Here is a 26716-nt window from a genome sequence, read left to right on the forward strand (position 1 = left end):
CTCTGAGACCAAAGAACATCAGGATGCCATATTTTGGCAAAGAATAAATACATCAAGAGGCACAATTAAGTTGTGCTCATACCTTCATTTGCAAATATGCAGAGCTCTAGTGTTACCAGATACATCTCCAACAATGGTAAGAATACACACCTAAAGCAGTCATAGCAGATGGATGTTACACTATCCTGTACACACTGATACATAGGGACAAAGCAGTTGCAATTAATAAATCTGATGTGGTATGTCAGACAGATAAATATTTGCCTCTTAATTGATTTATCAATCCTGTGTGAGGTGAACTTTATGATTAAAAGTTGCTCAGAAGAAACTGAAATATAAGGATATGAGTGCTGGGGTCAGCTGAATGTGGAATGTCATCCTGATAATCATTGCTATCTGGGATCAATAACACATAACTTAAAGCAAGCAGTGTCTAGAGTCCCAGGAAGTAATAAAAACAGTGAGATAACAGATATAATGCTACTTGGAACTGCCCATATCTTGTGTATTGTAAAATCACTTGAGTCATCATACATACTCGTGAGGAAGATGGAAGTAACTTGGAGTTGTCTTGACTATATCTAACAATGCAATTTCTATTATGAGAAAGATGACAACAACAACAATAATAATAGTCATAGTAATAGCCACCCAGCAAAAGACAGATTTCTATAGTGCTTTTTATTTCATATTGTTTTGCAAATTAAATTATTTGAAATTGCTCTTAAACATGGTGATGTCCTAATCACACCAGTAATTTTATATGTAAGGTGTGACATCAATGTAAAATAGTCTGTCAGTTTCCCTACATGATACTGACACAAACTGAGCAAGAGATGAATTTGTAAAGCATGATCAATAGCAACCAAAACTTCTCAAATTGATACTGTACACATTCTGGAGAAAACAAATAATTAATATCCTGAAAAAGCATTTTATTTAGAAAATTAAAATACAAAATTGTTGCATTTTACTTCAACAGAACTTTCTGTCAAATACAGTCCACATCCTTAATGTTTTGTTTGGTGCCTTGGATTTTGTATGTGCACATACACACACAAAAATTAGTAAGTACATCAGTGATCATGCGTCATTACAACCTGACTGTTTAATCACACCTTTTTTAATATGACTCCTGTAGCATGTACAAAACAAAAATAATTATGGTCATAATTTTGATAAAAATACATTGTAAAATAATGAAGAAAATACTTCACATTAAAAAACTTCCCTGTTTAAACCATTTAACACTGCAAATTTGTTCATTCTGTGAGTATAAAGCCAACAGACATAAACTTTAAAATGTAAGAACAGTCTGTAATTTTCTCGCTGATTTTAATGGCTTGTCCCTTCTTCTTCCTGATTTTAAAAATAAGTTTAATTTCAGTTATGTAGGACAGCTTATTTTTTAAGCTGGTTTATCAAGAGATTTGAGAGTGAAGCATTACCAAATTACTTGCATAAATATAAATCAGGAAATCATCCTCCTATTCCAAATTATAGCTTCAAAACAATGCCACTACAGTGACATTTCATTGTGACCATTGTATATCACTGAGCATCTGGTTGATATACCATAAATTCATTCATTGCAAAAATAACCTTTAATCATGGGTCTTCTGGAACTGATTTGCATTTCTATTCACAATATAGATCGTTATACATTTTTTCCCTGACATAAGTCCTTCAACAATATTCAGATTTGTTTTAATAAAACATGTAACAACTGTATACTTTCTGCGTTTGAATTCCTTCACTGTCTGTAACAATATACTTTCTTCCACATCTGACTGACCTTGCAATTTTTTCAGTTCTTTGTACAATAAGCACCAATGTTTAGAACAGGAAATATATGAAGATTCTCAGACATAAAAGTGTATCATCTGGCTTGAAAACTGGCATGTGCATTGGAATTATTCAATTCCAATAATAAAAAAAAAGGAGCTGACTAGAGTGCCTTATTGTTCTCTGAATGACATGTTACTGTTCAAGGTCCTGGTAATGAATCTGTATCAGGAGGATCTGTCTTTAAGTGTACACCCATTGGACCCAACAGATTGCTAGCAGGCCCAGAACCTCCCATTTGAGCTTGATATGACTCCAATATATTCTTCAGAGCAGTTAAATCGATGTCCACAGGTTTAAAATCCTCAACATCTTCAAAGTCATCCTTCCACTTTTTCTCTGGTACCTGAAAAAAAAAGACAAATTAAAGCAAGTATCCAATACACAAGTTTAGAAATGTTTATTTTGGAATGGATTGAGAGTAAGATTATTAACATTACAGACATGACAGCTAGTACCTGAAAACATCAAATTCATCAACTGAACACAAAATGTTTTCTTTTTCCCACTTACAGTAAGACACTGGGAAAAAAACTGGAGAAGGGGAAGTGGAATCTGAGGAGAGAGTGCAAGCATTTTAAATGATGGATATGGCAATGGTAAATGTGACATTATCATCAAACTGTTTTTTTATATCCGTCATAGTGCATAAACTACTAGTTACCTATAAATTAAAAAAAACAAGAAGTGTGACTAATCACATTACTGTGCAAAGTCTGCACGAAGTTTAGTTTGTATCAACAGCCATTGTAACATTTCAGATAATAAGGTGGTGTGTTGCATTAATATTAAGAGGTGCATGTAGTTTTCTCACAAATGACTTATTAGCATAAACTGAAGAAAATGTTATTTGCATAGTAGGAAGCAAATGTGACCACTTGCTTATTTCAGATTAGAATGTGGAAGTAAAGAGAAAAATGCAACTTCATAGTTAAGTAATCAATGTTTAAACTGGGCTGTTCAACAAGCTGAGGACTGTATTTTGCTATGGAGAAAAGTACTAAAATCTAATGATAATTTCACCAGTGATACATGTGGTAAATTAGCTGAATCTTATAAACTTCCAATGAGAACAATTTACACTAGCTGCCCTGTAACAGCAATTGCTTCCTTGAGCTATTATATCAAGTGCTATGACAACAAATTGAGTTTATGGGGGGGGGGGGGGGGGGGGGGGAATGTCTCAAGTATGTTTGACGTCTGCATGCACCCCCTCCTCTCTCCTCCCCCTCTCCCTTCATTTGCATAATTCCTTGTCCCACCCCCTCTTGCACCATACAGTATGTCACACACCATTTTTCTGTAACTGCATATTAACCTCTCCCATTCCACTGCCTGACATACATTTCTCCTCCACTCCTCCTCCCAGGATGATGTAGCTGTTGTGACAACCAAAATCTTTCATCTATGAATATGTCAGTAAAAATGACATCATTTACAGGATCCAAACTAAACAAGTAACTATAAGTGCACAAAACAAATGCACCCAAACCACACTGTCATCTGGTCGAAATAAACCTGGAATGTCATCAATAACACAAAGTGACAATGTTAATTATTAAACCACACAGACGACCTCTAATATCTTTAACTGGAAGCTAAAAAAAAACAAACAATGCAGTGTGCAAAGGATAATTTCATCACCTTGATTGACACATTTGAATAAATAAATGCAGTATTTTTTGTTTAATTATACTAAATGAAAGAAATGCAGCACCATACATGCATTACCAGAAATAATTTATGTTTAGCCTCCATATGACCTACAGCGACACAAAGAAATTATATTTTCTTTTTCTTTTTCTATATTATGTTCAAAATCACTATCTGGTGAATCTGCAATGATAACTTCTATACCCAGAGGCATCACATCAAACAGACTTTGAATGTACTTGGATGAATATCATCTCAGTTGCTTCCACCCCAAGTCAAACGTCATGAACAAGTTGCTGACCAATTAAATTCCTGATATGTTCAATGGGTGACATTGTAGTAGAATGAGAAAATAAGGGTCACACAACTTGACAAATGAGGGAATATGCTGATATGACATACTGAACATCCCTTACAATATGTGGATGAATACTATTCTGTTCGTAAATGGCTTCTGGAGTGCAATGAATGAAGAACACCGTTTTGGGCTTAACAAGTAGCCTAATTTATGACATACAAAATTTAGAGTGACTGAGACTACTGATGATACACCACTGCATCCCAGACTATGCCACAAGGTGATACCAGCTAACTTCAAAGGCAAACAATGCTGACATTTAGTTAAACATAACCATCCATCGAATTTCGTAGTATCATTTCTGCAATATATATGACTTAAGTATTTCAGTGGTTACACTAACCGAATTGGTGAGAAAAACTTAAGTTATCTTCTTGCCTCGTGTGTCCTTCCCTACACCTTCCCCATATCCATCAGCCCAGGCAGCTGTTCTAATAATCAGCGTTACTGCAGCTGCAGTGAGCATTTGGGCGTCTGTATTGTTGTGAGTGTTAATGTGGGTACTTACTGTCACAAGAAAAGCCAGAGCTCGAAAGCTAATTAATATTGTGTACCGTTACATGTGTCTATGTGACATACATTAGTCTGCTCAAGGTGAGTGGTTGCCTTTACTTTATGTAAAAATACACTGATGGAAAAAGATCTCAACACCATGAAGGAATTGTAAGACATAAACGAAAACTGGTACGTGTGTTTCTACACCTGAACGATAAAATCTATTCAAATTTCATGCCACTCATGTAAGAGTCAGGGTGCAAATGATTGCTTTAAATACTCGCTGTAACAGTTGAGAGTGTTAGTTACCTTTGAGATTAGATGTGGTGAGTTGATAATAGTCAAGAATGCCTTAAGGCTATGAACATGCCATTATCAACACCTCCCCGAGTTTGAACTTGGTCGTGTAATAGGGCTACAAGAAGTTGTATGCTCTTTCTGCAATATTGCAGAAAGACTTAGCAGGAATGCACTGTATGTGACTGCTGGCAACGGTGGTAATGAGAACAGAGGGTCACTAGAAGACTGGGTTCTGGATTGTTACATGGCACTACTGAGAGGAAAGACCACTGTGTTCGGCGTATGGCTCTGGTGCATCGTAATGCATCTGTAGCAGCAATTTGAGCTGCAGTTGGCACCACAGTGACACAACAAACTGTTACAAATCGGTTACTTTAAGAACAGCTCTGAGCCAGATGCCCTGTAACGTGCATCCCATTGACCCCAAAAACACCAGCCTTTGTGACTTCAGTGGGGGCTCACTGGAGGGAAGGCTGGAGGTCAGTTGTGTTTTCTGATGAAAACTGGTTCTGCCTCATAACCAGAGGCAGCTGTGTGTTGGATAGCAGGTGGCCAGCTAAGGTCCTGTAACCAACCTGTCTGCACGTTAGTCTCACTGTACCTACACCTGCAGTTATGGCCTGGGGTGGGACTTAGTATGACAGCAGCAGTGCTCTGTGCTTATCCCACACACCCTGACTGCAAATTTGTACATCAGTCTGATGATTTGACCCATTGTGCTGCCGCTTACGAATAACATTCCAGGGGGTGTTTCCAGAATAACTTATGCTAGGTAAAGTTTACCACATTTCGCTGTCGTAACCCATGTTCTACAGAATGTCGACATGTTACTTTAGCCTGCTCGACCACCAGATCTGTCTCAAACTGAGCACATATGAGACATCACTGGACGACAACTCCAGCGACACCCACAAGCACCATTAACAGTTCCTGTATTGCTCAACCCAGTAAACAGGCATGGGACTCCATCCCACAAACTTATGTCCGGCACCTGAACAACACAATGCATGCACTTTTGCAAGCTTTCATTCAACATTCTGGCAGTTGCACTGGTTATTAATGCACCAACTTTTCACATTTGTAATGACTTATCTCGTACTTACATTAACCTGCAATTTTGTAATGCTAATCACTTATATATGCTACACAGACAAATGTATTCCAGAAATTTCAATACTCTATATTAATTATTTCCTGGTGTTACAATTTTTTTCTGACATTGTTTCTGGAATGTGTTAAAACATCTTAAGAAATCAAAACACCCTCACTAGATCTGATGATGGACATCTTAAATAGCTTATTGCTTACTGTGAAGGATGGCATAGATCCAGTGTGTGTGTGTGTGTGTGTGTGTGTGTGTGTGTGTGTTCTAGGCACATGTATTTACACAACTAACTCTGGAAAGCAGAAAAGGTATCATTTCTAGTAGAAACAATTTACCTCAGACTTCTCGAAGCTCTGACCCATAGTGGTAGAAGCTAGTTCCTGATCCATTTGGTCCATGTACTGCTTCAACTCTGATTTGGGCTGTTCTCCACCTTTACCTTAAAGTGTTAATAAAATAATTAATAATTCTTACAACATTTTTATAAATGCTATAATACCAAATCGTACACCGCAGTATAACAAAGAACATACAGACCAATGGATATGATTAAATTACTCATACCTTTCTTTAGTTGATCAATGTCCATATCAAGTTCATCTTCATAAGAACTCATTCCTGACCCATCTGATTCAAGATCCCAGCTATCTTCTGGTATGGCGAAGTCTTGAACAAAATGGAGCATAGTGCATGAAAATTTACTACAATGGTCTTTAATTTAATGGCAATAGATATTATTGTTTATTAAGTACATATCAACATACCAAGAATATTTTGAACTGCACATGAAAATGCTTCTGGATCAAATGCAATCTTATTCTCTGTAACCGAGGCCGACATTTCATCTTCGTTACCCTGGAGATCTGCCTCAGAATTCTTATTCTTGAATGGTTTAATGCCTCTCTTTGGACGTTTTGGTGGCAGGTCATCACTATAATTTAGACATGTAGCAAAATTATTTAAATAAGTCAAATACTTGAAAAGTTTAGTAATTTCCAATTCTAACTTTCATTAGAATGAATAAAAACTACAACAATAATTATAATCTGTGATTAATGCATGATGTGTGTATTGGCTTGTGATGTGCCTTTGATGCCACATTTTAGAACCCACAGTCATACTACATAGCTTATTGGAACTGGGGAGATCATAAATAGTTGTGTACATCCAAACCCCTCTTAGTAATAATAACATATAGGAATCGTGTATCTTGGTGAGCTGCAAGTGAGAAAGCTTTTCTGCCTTGTTGACAAAAGATTTATAAGCAGCAAAGCACTCTTGCTTCAATTCAAAATTTTCAGAAATGATATATAATCAGTAAAAAGACTATGGGAATGATACATCTGAGTTAACGTTTTTATCGAAAACTTACTTAAAGACAGGTAGCAAATATTGTGTCAAGTGATTTAATTACATACTGATTTACAAGTTTTTGAGTTTGCAGCCAAGTTGTCATATTCTCTTTATACAATGACATTCTGAAAAGCAATACTTGACATATATTGCTAGCCTTTTAAGATAAGTCAATTAGTATTTTGTCATTAAAAAAAATAAATTTATAATATCATCAAAATACCTAGGAAATTCAGCCCCTTCGACACCTGACACGTGATCAAGAAACCGGCTAAGGTGAGCTGATATACTTGATGGATCTGAGGTCTTATCTGCTGTCATGAAATCCTTTCTGCCGTATCTCTGTTCCAACATGCGATCAATGTCTGCTGGACTCACTTCTAACCAAGAATCATCTGTAAGCAAAGTTAAATTTTACAATTTGAAAATGTTTGTTCTATGAACTACTTGAATTTTTACCAGAAGGAGAAAAAAAAATTTTTCTTTCTGAAAGCTAAGTAAAAATCAAAAGTACATAAAATGGGAAATATAATTTAAGAACTGGGACTAAATCAGTACCAGTTCAACAAAGGTATTAAATTTAAAATGCAGCATCCCCTACAACCTACATAGGTGACAGCATAGTGGGAAGCACAAATACTTTTAAATCTGATAAGAGGAGAGTTCCTATCAGTACCTACAAAGGGAATTAGTGTGCTTTCCATTCTTTCTGCTATTGAATGCACAATCTAACAAAGAAGGAATAAAACTCTAGTTATCAGTTGGCTGCAGACACAGGTGCATGAAAAAACTAGCAGATTCACTAGCTTCAAGCTCCACGAAACTCTGCTGAGCAAAAGGTAGGGAAGAATCAGACAAAAGTAGCATTTCAATAACATGGGTGGAAAGTTACCCAAGTACACTCATCAGAATATTTTCAAGAGAACAGGAAAGAGGAAAATTAGTGGCATTGATCTCTGAACGTGAGACCTTGGGTGAGTTTCCATCCATATCCTTGAAATGGCTCATTTGCGTGACCCTTCCCTATCTTTTACTGAATCCCAATTCAGTTTTACAGAGATTACGTATTGGCGTTGGCCCAATACTTAGCTTGTATTTATCCTGAATCTGTTACCCAGCAGAGAGTCCAAAGTAACTGGAACAAACTGCAGGCGATTCTTGTATTTGAGAGAGTAAAACAATGGAACCACAATTGTATCCTTAATACCACTTTGCTGCAGAATTCTTAAGCATATTCTAAGCTAGAATATAATAAATGTCCTTGGAGGAGGATATCTTATATCCAAAAATCAACACTGATTTAGAAAGAATCACTTATGCAAGACACAATTTCTCCTTCTCTCACACGATAACCTGTCATACATGGATGGAGGGCAACAGTCAGATTCTCCACTCCCAGATTTCTGAAAAGCACTCAATACAGTGCCACATTATAGCCTGTTAACGAAGGTCCAAACATATGGGATAGGTTCTCAGATATGGGAGTGATTCCAAGACCTTTTAAGTACTAGAACTCAGTATGTTGTCCTGGACGCCTAGTGCTCATTGTAGAAACCTTCAAGAGTACTTCAGAAAAGTGTGATAGGATGGCTTTTCTTCTCTTTATTCATGAACAACGTTATGCATACGTTGAGAAGCAATATGGGCTTGTTTGTCGAAGATGCTGTAGAGAATGAAAAAGTGTCATCTTTGAGTGACTGTATGTTTAGATAGAATTTCCATTTGTGTGATGAGTGGCATCTCGCTGTAAATGTGGAGGAAATGTAAGTCAATGAAAATGAATAGGAAAAACAATGCTTTAGTATTTGAATAAAATATCAGCAGTGCACTACATAACTCAGTCATGCCTATTAAATATCTAGGCATAAAATTGCAAAGTGGCATAAAATGGAACAAGAACATGTGATCAGTTGTAAGGCAGGCAAACGGTCAATTTTGGTTTACTGGGAGAATTCTAGGAAAGTGTAGCTCATCCGTAAAGCAGACCGTGTATGAACACTTGTGTGACTCATTTTTGAGTACTGCTCCCAAGAATTTGGGATTCCCTTCAGGTCAGATTAAAGGAAGACATTAAAGCAAGTTAGAGTTTTGCTGCTAGATTTGTTAGATTTGTTCCTGTGACATTTGATGAAGATGTGAGCATTATGGAAATGCTCTGTAAACTCAAACGGGAATCTCTGGAGGGGAGAAGACATTCTTTTCGCAAAACACTCTTGAGAACGGCATTTGCAGCAGATTGCAGAACAATCGTTCTGCCACCACATACATCTCAGGTAAGGACTGAGAAGACAAGATAAGAGAAATGAGGACTCGCACAAAAGTGTGTGGACAGTTGTTTTTACCTTGCACCATTTATAAGAACAGGGGAGGGAATGCCTAACAGTGATACAGGATGCCCTCTGCTATGCACTGTATGGTGGCTTGCAGAGTATGTATGCAGATGCAGATAATATTTGACAATCTGATTGAAATACAACACATGGGGACCGGAATGAAAACATATATCCAACATGCTCCCCATGAAGGTGAGGAGACGTTCATATTTATTACAATTCTTTCTCATGCATTATAATATGTATGTCAAGAATACTGAGATATTTATAGCAGAACTTCGTTACATAAGCATTGCAATAACTGGCATGTTTGTAAGAACGAGCAGTTTTATAAGTAATGACTACTCTGAATTCTATTACTATTCAGCCTTCAAAAATATGGTAACCTTACTGAATTTGGTTGAAAAATAAAATCTTTTATTGCTAATAGCATACTACAGACATGGGTAATTTGGCAGCAGAAGCAGCAACAGGGTGTCCAGAATGGAGGATCACTCTGCAGCTGAGTAGGTACTGTGTTGGGACTTCCTGGCAGATTAAAACTGAATGCAGTATCTGGACCTTTGTCTTTCGTGGGCAAATGCTCTACAGATTGAGCTATCCAGGGAGATGGTTGATTAGGAAAGGAAAGGGGGATGGGGATAAACAGTAAGGTTGCCACTCCTTCAGTCATGAGATAGGTCATATGGAGTTACTGTTGTAAGACAGAAATTTGATCAAATTATGAAAGTATGTAGGAGTGGTAAAATTGAGTACTGAATATTGGTGCCGGAGCTCAGAAACAGAATAGAAAATACAAGGACCACTCTAAGGGGGTCATGGAGACATCCCAACAGACAGCCTTGAGGCACATTCCAACTGGTAATCTTACCCAACGGTGGGTGTGCAATGGGTCAATGCTCCATGTATGAAAAAGAATTTGATAAGTTGGATGATTAGGAAATTGTTGGATGGAGATGGCGTAAGTGAGTAAGAGTTGGTACTGTTGGAACCTAAAACACAAGACCCCCCCGGAGAAGAGATTGTCTACAGGGTTAGCCTAGAAGTTGCCAGTAGTGTCTTACTGCACAATGATGGACAGCAGAACTACCACACTGCGAAGATGTTGACTGCTACTGCTACATTTCACCTGCTCTTCCAAACAGTCGCAGATACTTTCCTTGGGGTTAAGATAAGGTGATTTAGCTGGCCAGTCAAGTTGTGATAGGGTTGCCCGAGTGTTCATAATGCATGTAATCTATGAACATGACTGTTGTCACCTTGGAAGAAGTACTCGTGATGAAGAAAAGGCTGCACTTACATAAACAAGAATGTTTAAATGAATATCTTTGTTATATTCATGATAATCTGAATGAATGAGCTGGCATGGTATGAGAAACATCACAGAACCACATCCACACTGAAGAAAACACCTCACACATTGCAAATTAATCACCTCATTGGGTCATCAAAGCTTTCAACACTTTGCATCACTTGCAAAGAGGCAAGATGTTGACCTGCCAGACAACTACATACATCCAGTCAGCTACTGTCCAGTTCCTATATTGTTAGACCCATTGACAATTTACAGTTATACGTGGCAATGTAAGCAATATCCTTTTTTGCAGTTCCCTACTCCATTTTCTATTGCATGCAATGGTCACTCAGATGCTGGTTGAGATGGATCTGGATTCACTAACAGCAGCAATTCCTGCTGGGTTTGAAACTGATAGCCACTGACAAGGCATGACACTCATCTTCAGTCACTGGTGGTTAGCTTTTTTGTGCAACCTCAGTTCTTTAGCCTTTTCACAAGGCTGCAATTGGTACACCATTCTTATAGACACAATGGACAGTGTGTTGATGCACGAACAAATTGGCCAGGGTGTGATCACGTGCACATACAAGGACTGGCACGAAAAATGCAACATCCAGTAAATGATGTGTAATTATTCATTTAATCACAGTGAAGCACTTCAATCAATTTTTTGAGACGGGGTATGTTATTGGCGTTACTTTGCGAGCAAACAATGAACTGTCAATCTTTTATTGCACTAACCTCAATGGTCGTTCCCCACACAACACGGAAAACCTACCATTGAACGTGAGCGAACAATGTTCTCCCGCTCTTGTAGCGCTTATTGTTGTATCCTGCATTGTTCCCCTTTCACTCATACGTGTTTGTAGGATCTTGCTGTGATTGTCATAATCAGTTTTCTGGAGTAAATATACCATTAACCCTTTAACAAGCTGCCAAAGCAGGCATTATGTTGCAGGATTGTTGAGAACTACACCTTCCACAATTTCCGGAACTGTAAGAAGGTACAGGAAAACTGGAGGTTTTGCAAGAAGACCAGGAGCAGGTCCAAGACAGATGAACGCTTCTTACAATTTCAAGTTCTATGCAACCGTCACACCACTGCTACCAAAGCACGAAATCGACTCCAACAGGTTCGAGGGGTCAATGTTAGGGAGAGAACTGTTCGAAGAAGATAGTAAGAAGCCAATCTTCAGTCCATTAGACCTGCTACAGGCTCAGAACTCACCAGAGAGCATTGCATAACTTGACTACGTTTTTCAAGGTAACATCTTTGCTGGACAGTACAACAATGGGATCAAGTCGCAATTTGGCCTCTGATCACTGGACAGAAGAGAGTCAGTCTGAAGGAGGCCAGGGGAAAGGTATTCCTTTTGCACAGTCTCATCCAGGATGCCTTTTCAGGGTGGTTCTGTGATGGTGAGGGTATGAATCAATACAACTACAAGGATGGATTTGGTGTTTGTAGAGCACAGGAGCCTCACCGCACATTGGTATGTGGAGGAAATCCTTCTGGAGCATGTTGTGTCTTTTGGTCCATTTATTGGTGATGATTTTACACTAATGCACGTCCACATGTTGCGAGAATTGTGCAAGAGTTCTTGGATGAATCAGGGATTTGCATTATTCGTTGGTCTGCTCGAAACCCTGATTTGAATCCTATTGGCCATGTTTGGGACCAGCTGGGGAGAAGAGCCCATCAGCTCTATCCAGAGGGCCTACAGCACTTACGGAGCTCCCTGTTGGAAGAATGAGAGACGATTCGTCAACAGGACATAACCGCAATAATCAGAAGCATGCTTGAAAGGCTGAATGCCGTTACTGCGTTACTGGTGCAAGAGGTAACAATACATTCTTTTGCAGATGTGAACAGGGTCTCCACGATCGTCTCCAAGACTGTAAAGTAGAGTGTGAAGTATACAACATCAAAACAAACTTGCATAACTTTATGAGCTTACTAAAAATTTCCTCAAAGTGTCCTCTGGCTTAATTTGTTAAATTTGTTTATAATTGTCTTTCTTATTAAGTTGTTGGACACATAGATGGGACCACACCATAATATTCCATCATCAGACAGTGGATTAGCATCACAAAAATGTCATAAATTTAAAATAAATTTCAGTTTTTGTATGAAATTGATCTATTGTGTTTTTTGTGCCTGTCAATGTACAATCATGATAGCTCTCTTCTGCCTTTCTATCATGTCTCCAAGTTGACAGATCATCTTGTGTTGTTTCAATAAACTAACTGGTGCATACACATCACTCTGCTGGCATGACTAACATCAGTTGTGGAGGGTCACATCAACATTTGATACCAGTTCTACACCATCTACAGAACTCTAATGTTACCAGTGTGTTCTTATAGGTATGACTAACATTTTTTTCCAATGAGCTCGTCTATATGCACCAAAGAAAATTAAATAAGAAATCACCTCCCTTTGGACAACTTGACTACTGCAGTACTTGACCAAGAAGAGCATGTGGCAGACGGACATCATCAGCTCTCTGACACCTCGACATAAAAAATTGTTTCTAATGATCCAGAAAGTCTCATTGATGGTTGTGATGATAGACTCCAAGGAATGGAAGATTCACCTGTCAGAATTCCAAAAACAGCAAATGCGAGGCTGAAAGAGACATATGTGGTTGTTGCAAACGAAGAGAGAACAACTGAGAAGTTGACAGCAAAATGTAAGACTTCAATGTATACTTTTTAATTAAGCATAAATAATCCCCGTGAACCATGGACCTTGCCGTTGCTGGGGAGACTTGCGTGCCTCAAGGATACAGATGGCCGTCCCGTAAGTGCAACCACAATGGAGGGGTATCTGTTGAGAGGCCAGACACACGCGTGGTTCCTGAAGAGGGGCAGCAGCCATTTCAGTAGTTGCAGGGGCAACAGTCTGGATGATTGACTGATCTGGCCTTGTAACACAACCAAAACGGCCTTGCTGTGCTGGTACTGCGAATGGCTGAAAGCAAGGGGAAACTACAGCCGTAATTTTTCCCGATGGCATGCACCTTTACTGTATGGTTTAATGATGATGGCATCCTCTTGGGTAAAATATTCTGGAGGTAAAATAGTCCCCCATTTGGATCTCCGGGCGGGGACTACTCAAGAGGACATCGTTATCAGGAGAAAGAAAACTGGCGTTCTACGGATCGGAGCGTGGAATGTTAGATCCCTTAATCGGGCAGGTAGGTTAGAAAATTTAAAAAGGGAAATGAATAGGTTAAAGTTAGATATAGTGGGAATTAGTGAAGTTCGGTGGCAGGAGGAACAAGACTTTTGGTCAGGCGAATATAGGATTATAAATACCAAATACTACAAACAGCATAGTGAACACATTATTGTGGCCAAGATAGACACGAAGCCCACGCCTACTACAGTAGTGCAAGTTTATATGCCAACTGGCTCTGCAGATGACGAAGAAATTGAAGAAATGTATGATGAAATTCAAGAAAATATTCAGATAGTGAAGGGAGACGAAAATTTAATAGTCATGGGTGACTGGAATTCGGTAGTAGGAAAAGGGAGAGAAGGAAACATAGTAGGTCAATATGGATTGCGGCTAAGAAATGAAAGAGGAAGCCGCCTGGTAGAATTTTGCACAGAGCATAACTTAATCATAGCTAACACTTGGTTCAAGAATCATAAAAGAAGGCTGTATACATGGAAGAAGCCTGGAGATACTGACAGGCTTCAGATAGGTTATATAATGGTAAGACAGAGATTTAGGAACCAGATTTTACGTTGTAAGATACACTCCTGGAAATGGAAAAAGAACACATTGACACCGGTGTGTCAGACCCACCATACTTGCTCCGGACACTGTGAGAGGGCTGTACAAGCATTAAATAGACCTTTGGAGAAAAGAGAACCACTTGTATGAATATCAAGAGCTCAGATGGAAACCCAGTTCTAAGCAAATAAGGGAAAGCAGAAAGGTAGAAGGAGTATATAGAGGGTCTATACACGGGCGATGTACTTGAGGACAATATTATGGAAATGGAAAAGGATGTAGATGAAGATGAAATGGGAGATACGATACAGCGTGAAGAGTTTGATGGAGCACTGAAAGACCTGAGCCGAAACAAGGCCCCGGGAGTAGACAACATTCCATTAGAACTACTGACGGCCTTGGGAGAGCCAGTCTTGACAAAACTCTACCGTCTGGTGAGCAAGATGTATGAGACAGGTGAAATTCCCTCAGACTTCAAGAAGAATATAATAATTCCAATCCCAAAGAAAGCAGGTGTTGACAGATGTGAAAATTACCGAACAATCAGTTTAATAAGCCACAACTGCAAAATACTAACACGAATTCTTTACAGACGAATGGAAAAAATAGTAGAAGCCAACCTCGGGGAAGATCAGTTTGGATTCCGTAGAAATGTTGGAACACATGAGGCAATACTGACACTACGACTTATCTTAGAAGCTAGATTAAGGAAAGGCAAACCTACGTTTCTAGCATTTGTAGACTTAGAGAAAGCTTTTGACAATGTTGACTGGAATACTCTCTTTCAAATTCTGAAGGTGGCAGAGGTAAAATACAGGGAGCAAAAGGCTATTTACAACTTGTACAGAAACCAGATGGCAGTTATAACAGTCAAGGGACATGAAAGGGAAGCAGTGGTTGGGAAGGGAGTGAGACAGGGTTGTAGCCTCTCCCTGATGTTATTCAATCTGTATATTGAGCAAGCAGTGAAGGAAACAAAAGAAAAATTCGGAGTAGGAATTAAAATCCATGGAGAAGAAATAAAAACTTTGAGGTTCGCCGATGACATTGTAATTCTGTCAGAGACAGCAAAGGACTTGGAAGAGCAGTTGAACGGAATGGACAGTGTCTTGAAAGGAGGATATAAGATGAACATCAACAAAAGCAAAATGAGGATAATGGATTGTGGTCGAATTAAGTCGGGTGATGCTGAGGAAATTAGATTAGGAAATGAGACACTTAAAGTAGTAAAGGAGTTTTGCTATTTGGGGAGCAAAATAACTGATGATGGTCGAAGTAGAGAGGATATAAAAGGTAGACTGGCAATGGCAAGGAAAGCTTTCTGAAGAAAAGAAATTTGTTAACATCGTGTATAGATTTAAGTGTCAGGAAGTCATTTCTGAAAGTGTTTGTATGGAGTGTAGCCATGTATGGAAGTGAAACATGGACGATAAATAGTTTGGACAAGAAGAGAATAGAAGCTTTCGAAATGTGGTGCTACAGAAGAATGCTGAAGATTAGATGGGTAGACCACATAACTAATGAGGAGGTATTGAATAGGATTGGGAAGAAGAGAAGTTTGTGGCACAACTTGACTAGAAGAAGGGATCGGTAGGTAGGACACGTTCTGGGGCATCAAGGGATCACCAATTTAGTATTGGAGGGCAGCGTGGAGGGTAAAAATCGTAGAGGGAAACCAAGATATGAATACACTAAGCAGATTCAAAAGGATGTAGGTTGCAGTAGGTACCGGGAGATGAAGAAGCTTGCGCAGGATAGAGTAGCATGGAGAGCTGCAGCAAACCAGTCTCAGGACTGAAGACCACAACAACAACAACAACAACAACAACATGATCCTTTCATCCAGACTGAGCTGCAGAAAATCATGAAAACCCTAAGCCCATTACAAGAACTCAAAAATTGCTTCCATAAAACTCCATACATCTCCTGATCTACATATTCCCACTTTCTACCTACTTCCCAAAATACACAAATACAATCAAGCTAATTGTCGCACAACAGCTCATTTTAAAGCTCTCACCCAATGCATCTCAGACCTGGGTGATCTGCAACTCCATCCAACCACAGGGAGCCTTCAATCGTACATAAAAGATTCTTCTTAGAATGTCTCATCCCTCTCTCATTTGGACCCCCATCACCTTTGTTGTGACCTTGTTTTACACAAGCATCCAACATACGCACTGTCTCTCTGCCACTGAGCACTATCACTCCCAACAACAACCTGAAAGTTTTCCTAAAACCTCATTTATAGTCACCCTAGCTGACTTTATCCATACCCATTCACTTCTTATGGCTAAATCTACAAAAAAATAAAGGGAACTGCGGGAATCATGATGATGCTTGTTAAGTTAACTGTTTCATGGGCTACATGGAAAAATAATTTATCAAGACCCAGAAGCTGGACCACATTCCTTAACATTGGACACCACCTCACTGAAGCCCAAATCTAAACCTCAGCCCACATAAAACCAGCCAATAAGCAATGATACCTACAACTGCCACTCCTTTCACACCGAACACTTCCGGTCTTCCACCCTAGGCATCGAAGGCAAACGTATCTGCTCCACCACCAAATGCATCAACACCTACTCCAACAACCTCTCACAGACTTCCTTCTACTGTAACTACCCAGCTGGTCTTATTCACAAACAAATCTTCCAGGAAGTACCATCTGAATAATAAAGTTACCACTTTCAGGAAACTCTAAAGCACCCTCTTATTACCTAGTGCAACCCTCGCCTTGAATGCCTCAATACTTTACTCCATCAAGGCTATGACTTTCTTGAGTCATGCCCTAAACTGAGCTCTTTGTTTCCTGATATCCTCCCCACACCATCCACAACTGCCTTCAGTTGCCCTCATAACCTTGGTAACATCCTAGTCAAACCTAATGACATTTCATACCTTTATCTCTGTCCCAAGGGCCCTAGCCATGCAACTGTCTCTGCTGTAAAACATGCCCCCTGTACCCACCCCCTAGGATGTAATCCAGCCCCAACACTAGTAAATACTACATAATCAAAGACAGGAACAACTTGTAAAACAACACATGTTCATCAGTTAACTTGTGTCCACTGCACAGTGTTTTATATAGCTGTAATCATCACTAAACTGAGAACAGGACTGAGCACAGAGCACAGAAGAACCATCTGCCTTGAGGACACCAAGCACCCAGCTGTTGAACATGTTCTACAGTATGAATCAAGGGGCACTGAGTGCATGCTGCACCACACAGATATATCTGGATTCTCCCACCCAGTACTAGTTTCTCTGAACTCAGGAGATGAGAGCTTGCTCTCCAACACATTCTTGCACCCCGACACCACCTGGGCTTAATTTGCTCTGTTTATGTATCTTCCCCTTAATTATCTATATTTATCATCTCTGGAATGGAGCTGACACAGTGCTTAACACTGTACCATCTGTGACCCCTCTCTCTGACTTCACCTTATGTACCCTTGCCCTCACTACAGATGGGTCTCTCTCATCCTGAGGTCTGAGTGACCTGCCTTCCTTTCAAACTTTCCCCAATATATACTTCTTTTCTCTCAAACAAAGGAACTATTAGTTTCAAAAGCTATGTACTGCATTCCTATTATACGCTTCTATTGGCAGTACTATTTCACATCCTGTAGGTAAGACATGGTAAGCAATTCTGTCTCAAAATTGACTAGTTTTTTCAACTGAGTTTTTCTTCGATGCACAAAATAAAACTTGTTTACTGACTGAGTTTCTTACCATCAGGTGGTGGAACATCTGCATGTCGCAAGGCATCTTCATCAAAATCTAAGTTGGAAAGTATCTGTAACAATTCTTGGGCCACTGAAGGACGGCAGTGTAAACTGTCCCGATGTTCCACATAATACTGCTTAGCTTGTTCTAGCTTTTTCTTGTATCCTTTAGACCCTTCAAGCTCATCCTGAAACAAGAAAAGATGTCAGAGCTGCACACACTTAACACTACAAAGTAAAACAGCAAATCTAATACTTTTATCAATTTCTGTTAAAATTCATTTATTAAAATGGATAGTGGTGAAATATTTATTTTACAAGCCATTTAAGTTTAATTTGTGTACATTGGCATCATTAGTAATACTTCTTACAAAATCTGAATACAGAGATTAGCTGGACAGCTCTTGCACCTGGATTTTCCACAGTGTATGTATGACCTGTATGGCAAGGGGTTAGGAGTAGATGTGGCACAATGATTGACTATGATATTGAGTAGATTATATGGCTGGTGGAATACCATTTTGGGAGGAGTGGGAAGGATAGCATTTCAGACGTTCCTCATTTCTGGGCATGTTGATAAGTCGTTGAAGCCCTGGCAAATGATATAGTTCAGCTGCTCCAGTACAGGATGACATTTGTGTGATGAGGGGAGGGTGGGAGGGGGTGTTCCTTTGCAGCTGGTTCCTGGGGGTGGGGGTAGCCAGAGGATTAAGTGCACACTTGTCAAAATGTTGCATGAAGTCTGTCTTTGGACTATGTTTGAGAGGAAAAGGATAAGTGGGGCAGGAGGGGAGGTTCTATCTGTGAAGGCCTTAGTAAGGCCATCAACACACTGGGAAAGGGATTACTCGTCATTAAAGATGTGCCATTCATGACTGAACAGATTATATGGGAGACACACTTAAGTGTGGAAAGGATTAGTCTAGCCACGGCAGCTGTTATACCCTGCTACTCGCTGGGTATGCAACTGTCTTATCAGCTTCTCTCCACAACATACAAGATATTCACTAAAATTATTACAATCCTTGTAGAAAAAGCAGTGGTTTTTATTCAGGCAAGTAAGAAATGAGGGAACATTAGGGTTCAGCTTCATATTACATCTCAGTTAAGGGAAAGCTAGGAAAGGAAAATGACCATGCTCTCTACCAAGGAACCATTCTGGCATTTTCCTTAAGCAATTTAAGGAAACCACTGAAAATCTGGATAGCAGAATGGGAATCCAAATCGCCTTTCTCACAAATAAAAGTTCACAGTAACCACTGTGACCCCTCACTTGATTCAGGCAAAAGAACACGCTGACTTTAGAATTTGATAAAGCAGTGTGTTCTCCATGCTTCCAACGAACAATCTATTTCATCTCGGGCAGTTAAGAACAGTTGATTCTTTTGATGACGACAGTGAAGAGCTTTGTGCATTTTGAAGTCAGTTCAATTTTTCAGCAGGTACAACACACTGTGAAGTTCACAGGGTAGATAACTGCCAGAGCACTTTGGAATCCATTCAGCATGTTATCACCTTATGGACTGAAAATTATCATCACTGAATGATCTGTACTCATCTGAAAATGAAGTATCATTTAACATGTCAGTGTGGTTTACCAATTACACTTCAATATAATATTAATAATTACATAACTTCATACAAACAACACTTTTTGACCAAAAAGAGCTAATTAGAAGCTAAAAGTACTCTCTGCAAAGCACTGCAGAGGTTCTGTATTCTTAGTTCAGGTTGATAAACCTCAGGCTCTCAGTACTATTTTAGCCTCGGTCCTGCAATCTTTGTGGTTATAATCTTCTCGGCACACATCATGGGTGTGATTTGTTTTAAGTTTTGTACTTCTAAAGGGACCGAGATTCTTGACCTTCACCTTTCCTTCATTTTGCTGCATCTCTCTTCAAATGAATTAATAATTTCTTCTTTTAATAATTTTGTGATGTGAAGATCTGTGTGGGGACCTTAACTCCTATCTGAATGGTGTTTTCCCAATACTTCTGTGGTATGTTGAATTCATGGCATACTGAACTAACGGAACCATATTATACCATTCATCAGAGCTATCAATACTAAGCTTAGCAATTATTTTAGCTGTCCACTGGCTCTAGGGAATCCTGTCATTATTTAAGTGTGTTCAGCTCCTTCTGTAATGTAATATTCTTTGAATTCTTGACAAGTAAAGCAAGTCATCATCATCATCATCATCATCATCATCATCGTCATCATCAGTTATCTGCTATATTAGCAGGTCCTTTGCCTCTCAATTTTCTGCGATCCATTGCTTCCTTCTTAAGGTTGCTGTATGTTGTACCGTCCATCATGTCATCCAGTATCTGGAATCTCTTCCTTCCTCACTTCTTTTTCCCTTCTACATAACCTTCTAAAACTGTTTTATCAGTCCGTCATTCTTTCTTAATATATGCCCAATCCAATTTCTTTTTCTTCTCTTTATTACATCTAGTAACTGTCTTTTCTCTCCCACTCTTCTCAGTACCTCTTCATTTTTTACTCTGTCCATCCAACTTATTCTTTCCATCTTCCGCCATGTCCAGATCTCAAAAGCCTCCAGCCTTTCTCTGTCTTTTTTCCTCATAGTCCATGTTTCAGAACCATATAGAAGAACACTCTATACAAGACATTTTATGAGTCTCTTTCTGAGTTCTCTGTCCAGACCGCTGCAGATTATTCTCCTTTTTTTATAAAACGCCTCTTTTGCCAGCAAGTCACCCATCATCAATTATTTGGACTGGATTCCCAAAATCAGTTTTCTCTAATTCCATCTTACTGATTGTTTCTGTTGATTTTGTAGTCTTTACATATGGCCAGGTAAACGTGGCGGATACACCAATAACAATTAGAATGTGTTTGTATTCTCTATGCATTAATTGAAGTGATCCAATATGATCCCTGTAACAAGTGCATAATGGCTCACTTTCTTCGAATAAGTTATGAATGAAACCTTCCTTCTTTCCTGATTCCTTAGTCATAATCAAACATTTTATACACTTGGAGGTCACTCTTTTCACCTTGTCAGTCAAAACTTACTTCCTCTTCAGTTCGATTAACTGCATGATGAACTTTCTATGCACAAGCTTGATGATTTCGCATTGCATCCTGTGTGAACAAACAAAGTTTTTATCAATCACAGAACTTCAAAAGAATTCCATCTCTCATTAAAAAGTTTTCATAAGGCCATTCTTTGAGATAGCTCTTACATTGTTGCTCAACCTTCATCCTCAGTACATTCACACAATGACTTAAGGTGTCTACATGTTTCACCATAGAACCATATCAGTGTTCAATGCTGTAGGAACACACTTCTAACAGTAACACCCATCTAGCTATTCTTGGAAGTCCTTCATATCCATAGTCTCTTAAGAATGCAGCACATTTCATTACAATTTTGAAATGTATTCCTAGCATATACACCTGGAATTTACTTATGGTATTAACAATATCTAAGACTTCAAGCTCATGCTACAGTATTTCTCCTCTTGTGGTGGTTCTTTTTAACTCATATACGGTACTGAATGGAACTTGTCATCACCTGGAGTTTTTTTTTTGTAATAAAACAGCTCAAAAACCTTCTTTGTTTGTGTCTGTTTGTAACCTTCTTTGTTTGTGTCTGTGTGTAATTCAGTTTTGGGTTTTGGGCTGTAGATTTTTAAAACTGGATCTGATGAAAGAATATCTTTGAGCATCTTGAATGCTTGCTTCTGCTGTTGTTCAAACTTATGTTCTCGATTATTCCTTAGTAAAGCACTCAGAGGTTTGGCAATTGCAAAGTAATTAGAGGTAAACTTCCTAAAGTATCCTGTTAAGACATAGGATACTTTGTATTGCTGCCACAGATTCCAGTTCTGAAAAATTTTGAATAGCTATTATCTTCTCAGAAGGAGGTCGGATTTGTTCACACTGTATAACATCACCCGAAAATGTCTACAGTTCTCTTCGAGAACTGGTATTTCACAAAATTAATTTACAAGTCATATTCTGCTGCAGTTGTAACACTAAACCAAACTTTTGAATTGCCTCATCATCATTGTTGGTATTATTATATATTCTATGTAAATAAATAACATGTTTTCTCAAAGCCAGTGCCCAAAAAAATGATGTTTAAAAAACACTGGAACACTGCAAGTGAATTTGATAATCCAAATGGAACTTTCCTGAATTAAAACTGTCCTGAATGTCACAAATGAGGTATATTTTTGGCTTTCCTCTTTAACATCAATGTAGAAAAAAAGTTTTTGAGATCTGGTGAGGAAAACACACAGATGTTTTGAAGTTTAAAAGGTCTCCTTTGATGGGCAATGGGTAATGATCTTTCACTGTGATCTTGTTTAGTTTTCTGTAGTCTATACAGACGCGATAATCTCCATTTTTCTCTTTTACAACTACAATGTGGCTAGCATATTCAGATGAACTAGGTTCTATTACTCCTCGAAGATGCGACATCTGGACTTGGTTGTCAACAATTTCTTCCTCATCCGGTGACAACCTTCTTGGTCTACTATATATCAGTTGTTGTTGTAGTTCTTTCTCAATAATCTTCATTCCGACATCAGCAGACTTTGTCTTTGTTGGGATGTTATTAGTCACTAAATCTTTGATGCATTCCTTTGTTTCATCACTAACAGAGCTTTGGTTTGTCTGGTATATTGATACACATAAGATGAGCTCCCCCTTCTGGTATTCTAATAGTAACACCACACTTATTTATTAAAACTTAAGTTTGATCTATGGCTAAACTCGTTCCAATTAGAGCATCTCTTTCTCTTGCTCTGGGAATTGCAATCACTTGATCTGCGACCACTGGTACCACAACTGAAACACCCTTTGGCTCTCATGCTGCACTTAATATTTCTACTACTTGGGTCATTAGCATCTTTCTTACTGGAGTTTAAATTTTCACTGCTGTTATTTCTTTTTGGAAATTACCTCACAGCTCTTCTGTAATGTCTCACTTTTTCCTTAAACTCTTTCACATTTCCAGCCCAGTACAGTGGAAGTTTTTGCGCCTAAACAAATACTGAAATAGTGAGTTGTTATCAGTATCAGCATGGATGGCAAGCCCCTCCATTACAAGAAAATATTCCCAAAGAGACTCTTCCCGTTTCTTCTTTCGCCGAGACAGCAGTTGGTGGATTCCCACAGGACTTTTTTTGTATCATGTAAAAATTTCAAATAAATCAGGCAACAACTTATCAGGATTTTTTTTATTAACATTTCCCCTTTATACATTACATATCAAAAACATATAGTCTATGTCTGTCAGAATGTTTATTAGAGCATCATCTAAAAATCTGACGTAAATTCATCATGAACTTTGAGATTTTTGGTAGCAACATTAAGCAATAACTTGTCTTTAGATATAAATAAATAATAATAATAATTTATGTGACGCTCATTTGGCGTATGAGCTTTTCAATTTGTAGTACATTTATGAAAAACAGAAAAAAACAAAGAAATTGCTGCATAAATTATGGTGGAAGTTGGTCCTGCTTGCTAAGTTTCAGCATCTGCCCTTAGGTAGAGAAATATGAAAAGAAGTGAGCGGGAAATTCAATAGCCCCCCCCCCCCTGCACAATATCTGAAAGCTGTCCCACTCTGGCAGTGTGAGTCTTTTCAGAGGGAGATTGATTACAAAAAGTTGAACAAAGCTATGTGAAATAATTTTGTTGAGTTAAGCCTTTACAAAAATTGAAAAATCATTGTCTAATGGTAAACTTCCTATAAAATTTCCACTTTTTAACAAGGTTGTGTCTTTAACACTTGCTATAAGCAATCTACTTGACCTGTTTCTGAGTTGTCATTGTTTTAACAACAACCAATGATAAGTTTTAAAACAATAGTAATGCCACAGGTCAAACACACCACCTAGTACTCATATGCAAAAACTTAAAAATGAACCTATAACATTCTGGCAACAAGATAGTGTTATGTACAGCAGTTTCTTCTTAACTTAGGGGTATTACGCAGGGACACAATAAATCATTTTATTATATGGCCAAATTCAGTCTCCCCCCCCCCCCCCCCCCCAGTTTGATGCTATTTCTTGACAGATTTTGTGCCAATTTTCTCTAGCCAGATTCAATTGTACTTTTTTGCCACATTTGGTGTTACTTTTTTTGCTAAATTCAGTATTTATTGCCAACTTCAATGCTTTTTTTTCCAAATTTGGTTGCCACTGAGATTTGCTGCTCCTCCTTTTTTGCCACTTTCGGTGTTACTCTTTTCTTGCCAGATTCAGTGTAACCCCCCCCCCCCCCCCCCCCGTTTTTTTTCCAGACTCGGTGTAACCTTTCTTTTGTCACATTCGGTGTTACCTTTTGTTGCCAGATTCAATGTTTTTTTATCAATTTTGCTGTTTTACTGCCAATTTCAGAGCTATTGTTTTGCCAATTTTGTAGCTATTTTCGGCATCACACCATACATGGAAAATGAAGTATCTTTTTAAGATTGTACGTGAACCACAGCCTTGAGGAAATCAAAACGCAATTTCAGCATTCAATAACTATCAGTTATGAATACTGGCAAACTACTGTTCTCAGATATATAACATTTGTTATATGGGAACATGATAACTTTCACAATATTTAATTAAAATTGCCAATTTTGCATTATGTCACTGTAAAACTGACTGTTTCTCATTATTTTTTGTGTTACTGTTGTTGTGAAATTTTCCTGTCCCTAGCAATAGATGCATTTTTTGAAGTGAATGTTACTTTAATATCAGTTCAAATTATGCTAGAGGATCAACACATGAAATTCAGTCGGGGAAAAGCTTCTCCAGCTTAGAAGTGGTGATGGATGTCCCCGATGATTTGGGGGGGGGGGGGGGGGGGGGGGGGTGCTCCCGAAGTAGGTGGTGCAGGAGCAACAGGGAGGGAAATGACCCCTACCATCAAGGGGGCAGGTTTAGTCTTCTGGCTCTGGAAGGTGACCTGGGTTGGCGGAGCTGATGGTGCCAGAACTGTTGTAGCGGCGGCAGCATAAGACGATGTCACACACACAGGATGCAGGTGTTCAAATTTTCTCTTAGCCTCAGTGTAGGTCAGTCTGTCCAGGGTCTTGTGCTCCATGATTTTCCTTTCTTTCTGAAGAATCCTGCAGTCAGGCGAGCAAGGCAAATGATGCTCTCCACAGTTGACACAGATGGGAGGCAGAGCACATGGAGTATTGGGATGCGATGGGCGTCTGCAATCTCGGCATGTGACGCTGGAAGTACAGTGGGAAGACATATGGTCGAACTTCCAGCACTTAAAGCACCGCATTGGGGGAGGGATATGGGGCTTTACATCACACTGGTAGACCATCACATTGACCTTCTCGGGCAACATATCACTCTCAAAGGCCAAGATGAAGGCACCGGTGGCAACCTGATTATCCTCTGGACCCCAGTGGACCCGCCGGACAAAATGTACACCTCGCCGCTCTAAATTGGCGTGCAGCTCATCGTCCAACTGCAAAAGAAGGTCACTGTGAAATATGATACCCTGGTTCATATTTAAGCTCTTATGGGGCGTGATGGTTACAGAAACATCCCCCAGATTGTCACAAGCAAGCAACTCCTGTGACTGGGCAGAGGATGCTGTTTTGATCAAGACAGACCCAGATCTCATTTTGGACAAGCCCTCCACCTCCCCGAACTTGTCCTCTAAATGCTCAACAAAAAATTGAGGTTTCATCGTCATGAAAGATTCTCCATCAGCTCTCGTACATACACGGTACCGGAGCAAATAAGATCCGCTGCCATCCTTAGCCTGACGTTCCTCCCATGGTGTGGCCAGGGAGGGGAACGATTTGGGGTCGTACTTCTGTGCATTGAATTGAGCTCTTGATCGCTTAGAGACTGCTGGTGTTTCACCACCAGCAAGAGATGATGGACTACGCTTCATCACGTGTCATCCGCCCTGATGCCACCCACTCCAACCATGGGCCATCCCCATGGGCACCACCCAGCCACAGCAAAGGCCACCTGGCAGGATGGCCATTGGCAGGAGTCCCGTTGCCCCAGGGGGATGGGCATCTACCCCTTGGCATACGTGGGGAGTTAACAGCGCAGGCATCAGCAGAGCGATGCCTGTGTGGTCAGGGGGCTCCAACCAACAGGGTACATGGCGGCCCGGGTACATGGCGGCCCCACCACAACTGACTGGCTACCATGCTGGATAACAGGTGCAAAGAAGTCCATGGTCATCGTCAATGCAGAAATCAACACTGCACAATGCATGGTGGAAAATGCACCCAGGAAGGTGTCCTTGCCCAAGAGATGGAGAATGAGTAGGACTGCAATGCGACGACAAGAAAGTGGGCTGAAGATCTCAATGCACAATGGACATGATGCACCTTGTAAGGCACCCTTCCCCAATTGGCTGGCTCTTCAAGAAAATTTTAAAAAATGGAGGTCAAACCCTACAGGGGAACATGACATAAAAGCTGAAACTCCTTTTAGTCGCCTCGTACGACAGACAGGAATACCTCGGGCCTATTCTAACCC

At 39.4% G+C, this 26716-nt stretch overlaps 1 protein-coding gene across 1 annotated transcript in view; it reads right to left on the reverse strand.

Moving 5' to 3' along the window:
• Positions 1 to 920: 920 nt before the first annotated feature.
• The window catches only part of LOC126175772 (protein ecdysoneless), an 85410-nt gene continuing 59614 nt past the window's right edge, over positions 921 to 26716 (reverse strand). Inside the window, exons 8-13 of the mRNA XM_049922742.1 lie at positions 18223 to 18403; positions 7333 to 7504; positions 6521 to 6687; positions 6321 to 6422; positions 6092 to 6195; positions 921 to 2191 (exon numbers count right to left, since the gene is read on the reverse strand). Coding sequence (XP_049778699.1) covers positions 1988 to 2191; positions 6092 to 6195; positions 6321 to 6422; positions 6521 to 6687; positions 7333 to 7504; positions 18223 to 18403 — 930 coding nt within the window. The 3' untranslated portion in view covers positions 921 to 1987. The remainder of the gene's footprint in view (positions 2192 to 6091; positions 6196 to 6320; positions 6423 to 6520; positions 6688 to 7332; positions 7505 to 18222; positions 18404 to 26716) is intronic.

Source organism: Schistocerca cancellata, chromosome 3 (assembly GCF_023864275.1).
Source record: "Schistocerca cancellata isolate TAMUIC-IGC-003103 chromosome 3, iqSchCanc2.1, whole genome shotgun sequence".
Taxonomy (NCBI): domain Eukaryota; kingdom Metazoa; phylum Arthropoda; class Insecta; order Orthoptera; family Acrididae; genus Schistocerca; species Schistocerca cancellata.